The 14,889-nt window shown below is 35.6% G+C and overlaps 1 protein-coding gene across 12 annotated transcripts in view; it reads right to left on the bottom strand.

Annotated features, from left to right (window-relative positions):
* Positions 1 to 14,889, bottom strand: part of NBEAL1 (neurobeachin like 1) — a 94,295-nt gene that overhangs the window by 33,092 nt on the left and 46,314 nt on the right. For all 12 annotated transcript variants that reach the window (XM_062004557.1, XM_062004554.1, XM_062004558.1 and 9 more), the window contains 16 exons: positions 13,866 to 13,998; positions 13,163 to 13,282; positions 11,672 to 11,975; positions 10,685 to 10,770; positions 10,237 to 10,326; positions 8,094 to 8,262; positions 6,983 to 7,116; positions 6,425 to 6,584; positions 6,226 to 6,328; positions 5,323 to 5,479; positions 4,568 to 4,726; positions 4,058 to 4,217; positions 3,706 to 3,794; positions 2,141 to 2,722; positions 1,386 to 1,561; positions 872 to 1,025 (listed from right to left, as the gene is read on the bottom strand). In XM_062004557.1, the coding sequence (XP_061860541.1) occupies positions 872 to 1,025; positions 1,386 to 1,561; positions 2,141 to 2,722; positions 3,706 to 3,794; positions 4,058 to 4,217; positions 4,568 to 4,726; positions 5,323 to 5,479; positions 6,226 to 6,328; positions 6,425 to 6,584; positions 6,983 to 7,116; positions 8,094 to 8,262; positions 10,237 to 10,326; positions 10,685 to 10,770; positions 11,672 to 11,975; positions 13,163 to 13,282; positions 13,866 to 13,998 (2,776 nt within the window). The remainder of the gene's footprint in view (positions 1 to 871; positions 1,026 to 1,385; positions 1,562 to 2,140; positions 2,723 to 3,705; positions 3,795 to 4,057; positions 4,218 to 4,567; positions 4,727 to 5,322; positions 5,480 to 6,225; positions 6,329 to 6,424; positions 6,585 to 6,982; positions 7,117 to 8,093; positions 8,263 to 10,236; positions 10,327 to 10,684; positions 10,771 to 11,671; positions 11,976 to 13,162; positions 13,283 to 13,865; positions 13,999 to 14,889) is intronic.

Below are 14,889 nucleotides of genomic sequence, written 5' to 3'. Positions count from 1 at the left end.
GATTAAGCTGTGTACTTATAAGCAGGCATTTTGGAGAACAGCTTAGGAACTACTGTCTTTACAGCTCTTAACACCACACTTTTTCACCCCATAAAAGTAGATTTAAAAGTATTTTTTTAAAGATTTATGGAGTTCTAATGACAGCTTCCATATAATACCTCTTCTCTTTAGCCTTGGAAAATGGAAAAGCAATGGCAGCTCAGACCTTAAAGGAAGGAGGATCACTGCCAGAAACGATAAATGTTGTAGACGACTGTAATTTGTCTCAACATATAAGTCAGGATGGCAGAAGAAACAGACAGATAACAGTAAGCTTCTTTACCTGACTTCTTATTGACTTTGTTAGTCATTTGCTTCCTCATATCTCATGTTTCTGTGATATATCAAATTGAGCTATTGGTATATATATGCACAAAATCACATTTAAACTCCAATATGCACCAAAATCTACAAGTGACATTTCTCACTTGCAACTGAGAGCAGAGTTTTGAATGATCTTTTATTCAGGATACACAGAATGAGTCACACATGCTGATGAACAGTGAAAAATCTGCTTAGGCTGCAAGTGACATGGTTTCATTAACTCCTACATTTTCTAAATATTTCTCCAGTTGAAGACATCTGGAATTTCAATAAAGTGTACTACCTACAAACCTATTTAATTTGCAAAATTAACTATATTCCCTGCAGTAAGCATTCACACTTTTTTGCTCATTAAGGGGCAATCTAATCTGATCCACTATGAACCCTCACTCTGTAACATCTATAGTTTAAAAACACATACCTAGAACGGATGGCAGTATCCACGCTGATGACTTTCTCATTACTATTTCAGCCTACATACAGTACCTCCATTCTGCAGTTACTGTACCTTTTCTGTCCATAAACTAGAATTAACTAGTCCTTCTGCCTGCAGGAAATCTTGTACGATCAGCAAGAGTTTGAAGGCATTTTCAGCATGCGCAGGGAGAGCTTTTGAATCTCTGTTCTCAGTGACTGACCATTCTAACATCTTCTCCAATAAGCTGCATACAAAACAAAACCCCAAAGTAATTATCACATGTTCTAGGTGTAAGTGTCTTTGAAAAAAAAATCCAATTAAGTATTTAATTGAATCTCTCAGTCTGCAGTGACATAACTGTTGTCTTCTCAATAAGCCAATGAGAAACAAGATTTTTAGAAGCTCATGAACCAGTTTCAAAGCCCTGTAGCCACATGAACTACTAAATAGGTAGCGGAATATACTTCTGGCAGTACGTGAAGAAAGGGCAAAGAAAAGTACATCTTGTTGGGAAACGCCCATCCCTTCCCAGCTTCTCTCATGCCCCTTTTTTCTGGTTTTCCTCAAAACGAAAGAACCCCCCATCCTTGAACCATACACTCACTTGAGTTTTATTTCATCAGATGGCCACAGCAACTCATTAGATGTCCCCAGTTTGGTAAGCGCAGAAAACACCTGTCCTCTCTCAATCCAAGCATCATCATCAGATTTTTCAATCCCTTTCCACATTACACATAGTAGGATGTCTGTAAGTAACTGCACAAGTTCATTATCACCTCCCTACAAAAGAAGAGAAATATTTACAGCCTAGAAAACCTTCAAAATGTTTCTCATCCATTGCAGTCCCTATGCTTGCATATTTCAGCATTTTTGAAAACTCTGCAGTCTGAAGTCTGATTGCTGAATACATGAAAATGCAAATGTATGAGACTGGGACCAGCTTGTATGTTGTAATACATACTGACTTCTGTATCGCTACTTCAATATGATCTTCATCTAACCTTATTTTTTTCACAGTAAGTCTGCGCCATGACTCCTCTGGATGGTATCTAAAAAATCTGGTAATACAGAAGGGAGGCAGGGAGTTTGTAGGGTTTTTGTTTGTTTGTCATTTGGTGGGTGGTTTAATGTTTTTAAACAAAGCTATTCCAACTAAATAACCAAAAAGACAACACATTACAAAAGGAAATACTCCTGCTCACTGTAAAAGAGTTATACTGTTTGCTTTTCCGTTGGAAGATGGGAAGGGGTAAAAAAAAAAAAACAGGACAATAATTATCCATCAGGGAGATGATTAAAAAATGAAAAGGAACTGCAGACATTCAGAGAAATTAACCACATAGGGAGTGAGTTACTTACTCCTTGGTTTTCAAATACAGAAAGATCAGCTGTGAAGCCCACATCATTTATGGCACCCAGTTCTCTGTCAGGCTGCCCAGAGAATGGTTTTGTGTCCTCTATAGGTGATGGTGTGCTGGGCTGACTGTCTGTCATCCGATTTGAAAGATCACCCAATTCATAAGAGTCAACACTGGACAGATCTAAACTCAAATGTGAAGGATTACTGTGCCACAATTCTTCTCGGTCCTCTGACCTAAAAGACATCTCTGCTGTGGATGCATCTTCCAGTGGCATAACAGAGAAATGAGCAGGGACATACAGGGATTTGTTGTCTTCTAAACTCCACTGATCAAACAGACCATTAACAGATGAAAAGCTGCCAGTTTTGTCTCCCTCTGTTTCATCAGGTTCATGTTTCTGAAGCTCTTCAGCAGGAGGCTTTTTTTCCTCTTCCCTTGAGGAATCAGCCCTGTTCCCTTCAAAGCCAATTCGGACCTCTGAGTTTTCTTTCAGGAATAGTCTAATCAAAGTGTCCTGCCAGCCCAGCTGCTGAGAAATCTGTTGTGCTGCCTCCAATTGGGAATGCAAAAGGTGCAAAACCTATGGGGAGGAAAAAAGATCCCATACCTACACATTAATTTTAGCTTGTAAGTGCATTCATTCTAGCTTTTCAATTAGACATTTTTGTAATCTTATGACTCTTTTTCCTTTTTTTTTTCTTTAAAACCTTGTAAAAGAGCCCCAATCTGTTAAAAATAAGCAAACATGAAACAAAATTATTTTTATTGTTAGGTATATACATTTGTGAAAACAAAGAGAAAAAAAAAGTTCAGTGGTAGGGGAAAAAAGAAGCTATCAAAGCATATTGGTAAGTCCTCAGATTTCAGCCATTCTTCTACAACAATTCCTACAAAGGCTACTTCTTCACAACAAATAAACCTATTTAGCCATCAGCCTACAAAAAAAGTAAATCTAGACTATAAAATATGCTTTATAAGAATCTATTAATTTTTATCTATTTAAGAAAGCTGCAATATTAATAGCTTAATAACAGTGTACACTAATGTTTCATGTCTTTCACTTTGAGAAACTTGAATAGACGATATAATTTCTTACAGCTACATTCAGTATTGCTAATTCCAGTGATACTAGCCAGAGGGAGGTCAATTTAGGAAAAAGTCACATGCTTCTTCCCTATCTCCTCTGTGTGTCCACAAGTACTCTTTTAAGTCATAATATGCTCCAACAAAATAACCTATTAAGAACACAAACAAAACTTTGATCATGGTCTTAAGCCTCCTTTGTGAAAACTCAGTAACTCAATGAGTCTACTATCTCTGATCTGTAGAAAATACAAGCTATTTGTGAATCATGATAGAGGCTTTGCTTTTTATTTTGATTTTTAAAACAACTTGAATACAGCATTAAGAGACAGATGGGCTTCAATGTTAATATAAATCATTGCTAAAGCAAGCAGTAGCAACAAATACCACCACTGTGTCTCAGATAAATAATTAAGATATCATACTGTACAGCTTATGGGCTTAAAAGATAGCATTCCAATTTTAAGTATGACAACTAACCTTTCTACAGATAACCACTCTCACATTTACATCTGATCTATGAGCCAGATGCACTACAGCTATGACATCTCTGTAATTCACAGCAGGATCTGTACAAGAGAAAGAAAAAACAAGTGATTTCATGCAAGAGAATGTAAGAGCTAAATATGAAAAATTGTTGTGGAGGTCACCTCTACATCCAAGAGTAGCAGACTTCAGGGAACTAAGAAAACATTATCTGAGACTAATGGAATTTTGGAATAGAACAGCTCTGTAAGACAATAGCTCTGGTTTTCCTGAACAAAAAAACCATGTATGTTTGCCTCTGAGCAAGAATAGTCAACTGATGGCAGACACAACACTTGACCATTACCTGCGTACAGAACTTGGTTAAGAAGATTTTTAATAAGAGAAACAGTAACTGTTGACTCATTGAGGAGGAGGCCCAGTCCAGAGTATCCTATTTCTCTGAGTCTCATACGGTGCTTACTACGTTCATAAACCTTAGTACATTTCAGCATCTCTTCCAGAATCTGCAAGAAAAAGTACACACAAATGCAAAGCAAACCCAAGTGAACATCCAGATCTCAGATTTAATTATGAAAGATACAATAGGCCATTCCACCATTTTTAAGGCTTACTTTGTAACTTAAATGAAGCAACAAGCATTTTGGTTTTTTTAAGATCCCAATCCCAATACTTTACTTCAAGAGATCGCTAATTCTATTGCTACTATGGCAGTAATCAATAACATCCAACTTAACAGAACAGAGAAGAAAAGATTAAAACTTGGATGATTACTATCTTTATAAATGCATTTATTTCTGCAGTCAGACCATTGGAAAAATTGATTAATTTAAGAATGCACAATACAATTCATTACCTTGAACACAAGTTCTCTAAGCCTGTCAGAGTATCTTTGATGCAATAACAGAGCGTAAAGAATATCAGCATTCCCTGGTTCAAAAAGCAATAAAAAAAGCTGGTCTGGGGTTGGGCTGGAATGAAGTAGGCTGAACAGAACATTCAGAATTCCACAGAGCTACAAAAATAAGACAATTGAATTAATACACAACTTACTCAGACTTCATGGCCTGTTTGGGGAAAATTTTATTGACTTTTAAATTCTACCTTTTGCTTGTTATAAGCAGACATTTTGTCTGCTTAATATCACTGCATTTAAAATTAGATTTTTTTATATATACTTTCTCTGTAACATGAGAGCTACACAGAAAGTTCAAGTTCTGCTGATGTCTATCAAAACAGAAACTATATCATTAACAACTTCTGATCCATTAAGTCCATTTCACTTGTTTTTGTAAACCACAAGAACGTCTCTAATGTATTACGCTTCATGTGCTTTCTGCCCTGTTTAGAGGGGAAAAAACCCCAAAACCAAACCAGTAAAAATATGGCCACCTGCAGAGCACCTAATTGAGTTTCCAGTGTGCTGCTATAACCTGCCTCAGCTACATCTAAATGGAACCACGTATCCAATAACACTTTGCTTGGGGTAGTCTTTTTTTTTTTTTTTAATGTGTCCCCCTCTTAAGGACACACAACACAAGATTCTAAATATAAAGAAGCAGACTCAAAACATATACACTTTAAAGTAACAATTTATGTCATATTGGATACCTGCTCCTCATCACTGGTGGCAGCTATGTATCCTACAATGCTCTGTATTTCTTCATGTGTTCCACCTTTGCTCAGAAAATATTTGATCAGTCCATAGAGGGAGGTCTGTATTGTTCTCAGGTCATCTGGAGCCAGATTGCTGTCTTTGCAGTCACTCCTATACACCAACAGACAGGAAAAGCAACCCAAGGAAGTTTTTCACTACTTATTATTAGTTATTCATTACTTATTAATAGCCATTTGATTGCACTAGTTTTGTCATTTTTCATCTACCCAGATACCACGGTGCAAGGTACAACTTTTACTGAAGTAAGGCAAATCAGTAGTAATAAGCAATAGTAGATGAGACCTACCAAGTCTACAGAAGTCATGAAATTCAGACTTGTACAAACCCGGGCACCCGTCAGGATTTCAAGTTTCCCCCTCCCACCCTCTAAAGGAAAGTGCAAAGTCTCTAGTCAATCTTCCTCAATGTCGTAAGAATATTCATTAGCAGATATAAATTACCAAAACTAAAAGCTAAAATTAGAAATTCCTAAGAAAGTCCTATTTCAAATTATACAAGGATATAAAGGAATTTGAAATGATCAGCGTCCTCTTTTTTTCATAATGGTAATGATCTAGGACCTGATTTCATCATTGATAACAGGTCTTCCAATATTTAACTTTAATCACTTCTGCAAGCATTTCTAGTATCAGACATAAATTGTATACCATACTATTACAAAAAACTCACATCAAGGAAAAGTAGCAAGATAAATTTAAAAATGCAATTTTGAAAATGAAATCAACCACTAAAAGCCAATCTGCGGTTTTATTTATTCATTTTCTCACTAGGATGATGGGAAAAACAACAACAGACACATATAATAAATAAGGAGTTGGAAGTAGTAAATCTCATACCCATAATAAATCCTGAGTGTGTCTAGAAGAAACTGCACACCATATTTTTTTCTAAAGAGCCTTCTGCTGTCTTTGATGATTGTAGAAAGATATTGTATATGCCCTACAATATAAAGTTTTCTGTTAGAACCTAGATAAAAGTTTACAAACAATGAAGATTATTGCATCCTTGCATTGTCACCCAAGTCCAAAAGCTCACCAATTCTGAAGGGGAAGTCCCCACTGTTCCAGATACTGAAGTCAAAGAGTAAGTGTTGGTACATCTGTTGCAAAAGCTGCATGTTCTTTTCTACTGAGACTTGTTCTATCAGCAACTGTATGGCCATTAGTACATTCACATCCATTAAGTTGTTTGGCACCTTTCAAAATAACAACAGGTGTTAGCATTCTAAATACTGTCTATTGTAATAAACTTCATTTTTTAAAACGATTTTTGAGATTGTTGTATCTTCCACAGCAACTTCTGCATCCATTAAAGCACTATAAGAAATACAAAATTGAATAATCATACAATAAAATCTATACTGTATTGATTAAAAAAACCTAGAACATAAGAAAGATAAAACACATTGTTTCACTTGGCAGGCTCAAGACCAACTTCTCGCACCTTTTGGTTTTCAGAAATGAGAGGAAAAAAGCACGTACTAAGCAGACTTTTCAAGACCCTCACATCTTGGCCAAATTAAGAATGTTTCAAAGTAATCAGAACCTCACCCATAACACTCATTATTTAAAGATGTTTCTCAAATTTTCTCACCTTCTGTAACAAGGCTCCTAGGGTGGCAACTCCATGGGAGTGAATGAGATTCTCTTGGTTAACATGATGTCTCTGAATAAAGTGTTTGATCACCAAGATGAAAGTTGCAATTATGTTCTTCTCCAGGCGTGCTTCTGCAAGATAACAGTAGCAAAAGTCTACTGTTGGATCACTGCATAAAATTAGAGTGGGGTAAAATCAAGTGCTCATATTCCTTGCCATTTCCTAAACTCTCAGCTTCTCTTCTGTTTATTCCCCAGCTGTAGGCTGCCTTCAGACTTTTCCAGTACAGAGTCATAGTCATTCCATGCCTCTCCAGAACAGAGCAACCCCATTACTGACTTCAGCTGCCTCATCCATCTGGCTGTAAGCTACAAAGTTCTCTTCCAGTTACAGTCTCTTACATATGCTGCAGCTATTTTCCCTCAGATGCAATCTGACACTTCTTGGTTGTGAGACAAAAAAAAAAAACAAAAGAAGTGACAGAGAAAAAGATATGTTTTTTACTTTACTTCCCCATTTCATATTTGAAACAAACAAAACTCTTGCAAGGTCTGATTTCCCACTGGTTTCTGTTAAAATCAAAACTCATTCTCAATGCTAGCATAATTTTTAAAAATAAATTCTTAAAGCTTCCTTTCAATGTCAATACTAAAATCTGACTGCGTGTAAAAGAGGTAGGAGTCTGAACATTGTTCTAAGAAAATAAGTCTGGATAATGGCTAAACTGTACTGTTCTGATGCTGCAAAGTCTTTGTGTGGCTGCCTGACAGTAGGCTTTGTATCAAACAATTTTTCAGAATGATCAGGAAAAAAAACCTTTTCAGAAGAGAAATTTTAAAACGGCATATTTCTACACTGGTAAAATACTAAATCACAAAGAAAAAATGCTAGCAAATACAGCCATATTTGAAGTACGTAAGTTAATTTTACATCGTGCTAAACTTCTGGTATTTAGTATCCACATCACGTATCCAGGAACAGTTAAGAGTCTTTCAGCTTTATATAAGCACTTCAGAAAAGCCAGCAAGTAATAAAATTGTTTTCTGTCATTCACAGAGACTTAAAAATCAAGCTTAAAAATTCTTTCAGTTTGTCTGTACTTTCCTACCTGATGCCTTTGTGGATGACAATACCACCCAGTCTCCCTCTACAGGGGTAACTAGTTCTGGAGGTAGAGTATCCCCTTCAGACTTCTCAGGCATCTGTCCACCAAGAAAACTGATTTGCTCCAGCAATGGAAACAGGACATTTACTCCACCAATACAGTTGATCATATCCTAAATCAAAATAAAAAGGAGGAAACATCATCATAAATAAAATCCACTAAACTACAGAAATTAACTCCAAATACAAGGGAATTTATGTGGAGAAAATCATTACTTTCTTTTCCATCGTTTTCTACTTTTTTCAATTGTTACTTTGCTCCAAGGTGAATTTAATACAACTGAACAGTTAAATTAATAAACTTCTTAAAATCTGCAAAATTTACCTCATGGATGAAGATTTCCATGTTAAGCAAAACAAGAGGCACTACAGACCTACAGCTTTTGGAAACAGAAATCAACTTCAAGTTGAAGAACAGTACTTGTCTGAAATGCAAGACAGCAATAGCTGTAGTTCCCTCTAGGCTGTACATATCTCTTCCTCCTGAGCTCCTGATCAGCTCTTATGCTTTTTCCTCATTCTAGTGCTTCTCAAGAGAGCGCTAAACCCCAATACATTTTGTTGGCAATACATTTTTCTCTCAAAACTAGAGATACTAACACTCCTCACTCATCCCTCTTTCCACTACTAGATGAAGAGAACTAATTGCAGTATTTTCAAACTACTTATATCACAGCAAATTCAACTAGTGTGTGAATTTTCTTAAAACTAATCTCTGCAAGTCAGCATATGCACACTGTAGCTCCAACATACAAATTAGTTTGCTAGTACAGTTGATTGTTCACTGTTCTTAAAAAAAAAAAGCAGTTTTTTTGTTTGTACATTTTTCTTCAAGATAAAAACAATGTGGTATTCTGCTGACACAACTTCTACATGCAGACTTTGGATTTTCTTTTTTCTCAAAGTTAAGAGCCCATAATCAGCTTATGCCTAGAAAACAGAATTGGATGCACTCTATCCAAATTTAAAACACATAAATCCTAATCTATGTCATTGCTTCTGGATCAAACTTGGATGCTGAAAACAACTTAGTTTCCTCATGCATAGAACTAAATTTTACTTTGATTTTTTTATTTTAATACATGTCCTTCATCAGAGAACAAATAAGCTAACAAGTATATATCTGGACTTATTAAGATGGCATGGTTTCCTTCATGCAAGTAGAAGATTATTCACTATTTTACACAGAAGTCATCTAATGGATACGCAACCTGCCTAAATAAAATATTCTGTTAGTGGAGCACCAAGAAAGTCTAAATCACAAATACTAAATTTGTTGTCAATGCTGAGTTGACAAAACTGTTGAGTTTTAATTCTATAGTATAAAGTTAGATCTGAACTGTCTGCGGCATGAAACTAAGAAATTAGTTGATTTAACCAGATGGACAAAAGTACCCTACATGATGGTTAAAATAAAACAAAATCAAAATATAGGACGGTGTTGCTATAACAGAATTTTTGAGCAGGAGACTAGAAACAAGGTTTAGTCAGGAAAAAGTTAAATTTTAAGCTTCAATACTAATATAGCAGCAGTGCTGGGATTACAACTGCTAACAGAAGTTAAATATAAGACAATCTGCATAGCTTTTAAAAGAATCAGATTTCCCAAACCCCAAAGCAAAAGTAAATAAGATACCTAGATTAATTTATCTTAAAAATATGCTAAATTCTTGTAATATTTGTTTCCTGAAGTTCGTCTGCAATTCAGTAACATGTTTTATATGAATAACACTGCAAGTCACAAGTGTTAACCTTACTACAGGGTTTAAGACTGCAAGAATCCCCTAGAGATTATAAAATACCTTCAACACATACCATGCATCAGATTATGAAGAGCAGTCAGGTTCCACAAAATATCCTAATGCGTTATCTACGAAATTAAGAGCAGTAGCCCTTACAGTAAATTTCCTGTACATGTAATGTAGTGCTATTCCAGCCGCAGCACTGACCCATTAATTCTCATAACAAAAGCACATTGTATCTAAATGTCATTTGCATTATGACAATAACTTTCATCATTTCAGAAGTGAAAATCTACAACCACTATGATTTTTACATCAAGTTCTGCTTCTTCAGTATGCATTTACCTTGATGTCCCAGTTTACCACTTTGTTTCCAGTTAGTCTTCCATGTAAAAGATTTGTAGACAAGTCAAGACAAATTGGGTTTCTGCAGGCCTGTTGAACAAATTAAAAAGACAAAAATACCATTTCGGAAACAAGTGCCAGGTCCTTGAACAGATGAGGACTCTGAATGATGGATAACGTGTTTCTGGAAACTACCTGGAATCCCTGGAACATCACATATGTTATCTTAGATTTAACACTGACAATTGTACCAGACTATTCTGTCCTTTTGCCAAATAAGAGCAAAAAAATGTATTATCTCTGCACAAGACTAGAGTTTACGAAACCTCTCACTGCTCCTTATCTTCCCACAACAAGCAATAGCAAAGCAAAAAAACTCAACCTTCTGGAATATACTCTGAAACTACTGCACAGTGTCATAAAAGAGAAATTATGTATTGTTTCATACCTTTGGAGTATAATGAAGCAGCACCTTACTGGGGAGATCTGCTACTTCTGCCTCTTGAGATTTCCATGGAGTTAAACAGTTTGGACCTATGTTTATAAAATTATATATAAAATAACTTTTAAGATTTTTTTAAGAATCTACAGCATATTAATGTGGACCTTCACAAATTTCATACTACTATGTTGCAATAACAAATTGGATACTTTGAATCATACCTATTTGAGATATGCTTTGAAGTAGTTTCTATGACTTAAATTGGTTATTTCTTAGGGTCTGCTTAAAAAGAAAGATATTCTTGATAAAAAGCTAAACTATACAAAGAACGAGTTTTTTAAATACATTCAAACAAGTCTAATGTTTCTGTCTCTACCAACAGCTATCTCATATTTCTCACCAATCTGCCACCAAGCCCAAATGTTCAGAAAATAATTAATCTTCAAGATAGCTTTGTTTTATTCATACAAAAAACTTCCTTTAAATGATGTGTTTTTATGCTAGTCTAACAACCTCGAGTCAATGGAACTGAATACTTTAATACTTAGAACTGTAAGATATAGCTTAGGATAACTTTTTTTAATGACCCCTTAATTATCAATTGGTTCTTGTGGAAAAATCTTCAAGCATAAGTCACCTTTAAGTGGCCTATCAAAACAAGAGCAATACTTTAAAGAGTCTCAAATGTCAACTCACACATAGGCAAACAATAACATAAATCAATAACTTAAAAGTGAAAATACTACCTAACATTTTGACTTTGGTAGGTCTGTACATGTGATAAATAGGTAAGCTTATGTAAACATAAAATTTCAAATAAAACTTCATAAAGTATTTATTCCATTTAAAACTTAAATAAGTTTTCAGGTCAGTTCTGCAATTCTTCTGGATAGTAACTTTTTCATTATGTGTCTGTGTAGAGCAAAACTCAGCGGGGTCTTGTCCATAATTTATTCCTTTTATTCCACTAAAACCAGTATAATCATCACTTACCTGCTAAATATAATGCTTTCACTTGAGGAGGTTGCAGTGCTTCATGAAAGATAATAACTGATCCAAGTTGGCCCTCCAAAGATGTTGGACATCCCCATTCACTGTCCTGAGTCCCTGCTGAGATCATCTTGGTGATGAGCTCTGGTTTTCCAAGCATCCCACCCCAACTTCCTGTAGAGAGGATGCCCCCAAGTGATGTCCGATGGGGCACAATAGGGGAGGAAAAAGGTGGGTCTGGTATCTGAGATGGAGGAGGAGTTGTTGTTCTTTGACCAGCTGAACCAATGCAGCAGGAAGTAAAAGACTGGAGAATCATATATGGAAAAAAAACAAAAAAAAACCAAGAAAACACACATACTGTAAATCTAACCTACTTTTTCACAGTTTACAAAATAAACCTGAATATTACCTCTGGCAAACCTAAATTAAATAAATTAAATCAAGAGTCACAAGTTCTGATGTGCCTTGGAAAACAGCAATCCAGCACATTAGGCTGAGAAAAAGAGCATATACTTTCCATAAGAGTATAAAGTGGCCTTTCTTCAATTAAAAGCAATTTGGTGACCTCAACTGGAAGAGGTCAGGAAGGATGGTGCTCCAGCTTCCCTGGTAAACACTCCTCTTCTGGATTATAGTCCAAATTACTAGCCCAGAATATTACTCCACTTAAATAGATGCTTCCACAGAAAGCTTATTCATTCTCCTTTTAGCTACCTTGATGTTTATAGTTCTTATTCTACAGATAGGTCAAAATCCAGAGTTTTATCTCACAATGGAAGTTACCTTTACTCTCATTTTTAATTGCTACACTGATTTTATCATTACTGTGTCCAATTTAAGTGGTTGTTCAATATATTTAACAAATATGAAATTAAGACTTACAAAAGAGGCTCAGTGTTGTAGCCCTGTTAAAAATAGATTTATTCCAGAAAAAGAAGTGACATGACTTAGAAAGTCAAACATGACTTTGATGGCTAGTGTGGTTTTTCCAGGCTAAACGTGTACACATTCAAAATGGTTAGGTTAACTGTGTGTAAACTGCATATCCAGTTCATAAAGCAGATAATAAGACTAGCATATTAAGGGAATACACAGGAAATACAAGTTAAAAAAGCTACTGCTGAAAACAATCAGGAACACTCCTCATTGCGTACTGTCACATCAATCACACTGGCTGAGCTATGGTTTATTATGATTTACTCAAATTATGTCAGTATGCCCAGGTCATTATTCTGATGAAAAACACACAATCTCATCAAGGTAATCTGGTTCTTCATTTTGTTTTTGAATGGAGATGACTGAAAAAGCATTAATTAATGGCTAGTTACTCCAAATTGATACTTCAGATTCTGTCTAAATTTGAACTGAAGCTTATTAGCAATAGGTTAAGTCATCAAACTCTTACATAATTTCCAAATTAAAAGAGCCAACTGTGTTCTCATTGTTCCATTAGAGTTCATCACAACAGGGGTATGACTCAGGAGAACTTACTTCATTCATGGCAGGGAATCGAAGTGGGGCAGAGACCTTCTGCTGTCCATTGACATAGATGTAGACAAGACTCTGACCGAAGGGCCTCTTTCCAGGCATGTGAACAATAGTTATGTTGTGCTGGTTATGCAATATAAAATAATTAAGTCATTATTAAAAGCAGTGAAATTGCTATATTGAAATATTTAACTTCCTCTTCTAATTTGGTGAGGAAGCCACTTAAGAAAATTATTCCAAAGCACCATCAGTTACTTTCATTTTAAAGCAGTTTACTGTAAACAGGTTTTTCAAAGGAAAGAGATACAGCTCATTCATGACAATCCACACCAGTCCTTAAGAATAGGAATAGAAAAGGGTAAGGCAGAAACACAGTAGCATGTTTCATTCATTCACAAAGCATCACAGCCACCTGTGTTTGTTTTAATTCCATAGTAAAAAAAATCTGCATGTTAAAAAAAAGATCTCTAAGCACAATGCTGTAATCACCTTATCAATAACAAATGTCTAGTAACATAGGCATAACTTAGCTCAACCACATGGTAATTGCTAGCAATATTTGAGATTAGATCTCTTCTTATGCAATGAATTATTTAAATAATACTACAATATACCACTTGCAAAACAACAAAAAAAAAGAGAGAACTTAGTTTAGTACAGTACTGTTAGCTCTGAAGTCAAAATGTTTCTCATTATCAAATCTTACCCAGAGAGAGTCAAAAAAACAGTGGTCAGGCAGCATCACTGTTGCATATTCCCTCTTCGTGCAAACTGCAACCACCAGTACCCCAGAGCATGTAATAAATGCTTCAAAACCCATACCACTTCCTGTAAAAAAGCTACAGGAAAAAGACAACAAAACACACAGTCAAGGTCTTCATCAAAACTATTGAAAATCCTCTAACACTACAGCCATTCAGGAGAGAACCAACTTAAGCCATTTGTCACTGCTCCAGTGTTTACTATTGGACCGTTACTCTTGTTCCAAAAACCCAAGACGAAGAAACTGCCTCTATAAAGGGACCTGAAGGCACAGGACATGCTGGCCAAAGGTGATCCACAAAGCTCTCAAAGCACCTTGTAGTCATCCATCTTCTACATGAAAACATAACCTTGGTCCCAACAAGGCATGCTTTAATTTGACCTACACAACTTAAGCTGGTTCTGTTACTAAGTCCCGCCCGCTGCAGTCCCTGGAAACTACAATACTGTAATAAAGAAGACACTGGCCTGCAGCCTGTGCTGTTTTCTATCAATTAAGTTGTGACTGTCAGCCCCTAGTAAAGCTGTCAGCATTGCATGCAGATTTGTAACATTAGTGTTACAGTTAGTAGATATGTCTTCTCCATTTCCTCTGTTTCATATCATAGCATTGTATAGAGAGATTTTATTTATCTTAAAGATCAAAACAGCACACGGAATAACTCTTCTGGAAAATGAAGAAATTTCACCCTTTAATTTTATAAGTAAATCTTCATTAAAAGTATTTGATGAGAGGTGTCATCCATGACTTTTTAAATCTTTGATTATCTAGCAGCAAGAACCTTTTTCTTGGAGCAAGACGTAAATATAGTCATTCTTATGTATTTTATTTCACTCCTATAATGAACAATAAGAGCTGTAAGCAGCTACCTATAAATAAGCCCTGCAACGATAGCTCGGCTTTGAGAAACATTTTTTAAGTACTTGAATACAAAAAATATTATATAAATTGTGAACTGCTATCAAAA

The sequence above is a fragment of the Colius striatus genome, chromosome 11, assembly GCF_028858725.1.
Source record: "Colius striatus isolate bColStr4 chromosome 11, bColStr4.1.hap1, whole genome shotgun sequence".
Classification (NCBI taxonomy): Eukaryota; Metazoa; Chordata; class Aves; order Coliiformes; family Coliidae; genus Colius; species Colius striatus.
This window is presented reverse-complemented; position numbering and strand designations above follow the sequence as displayed.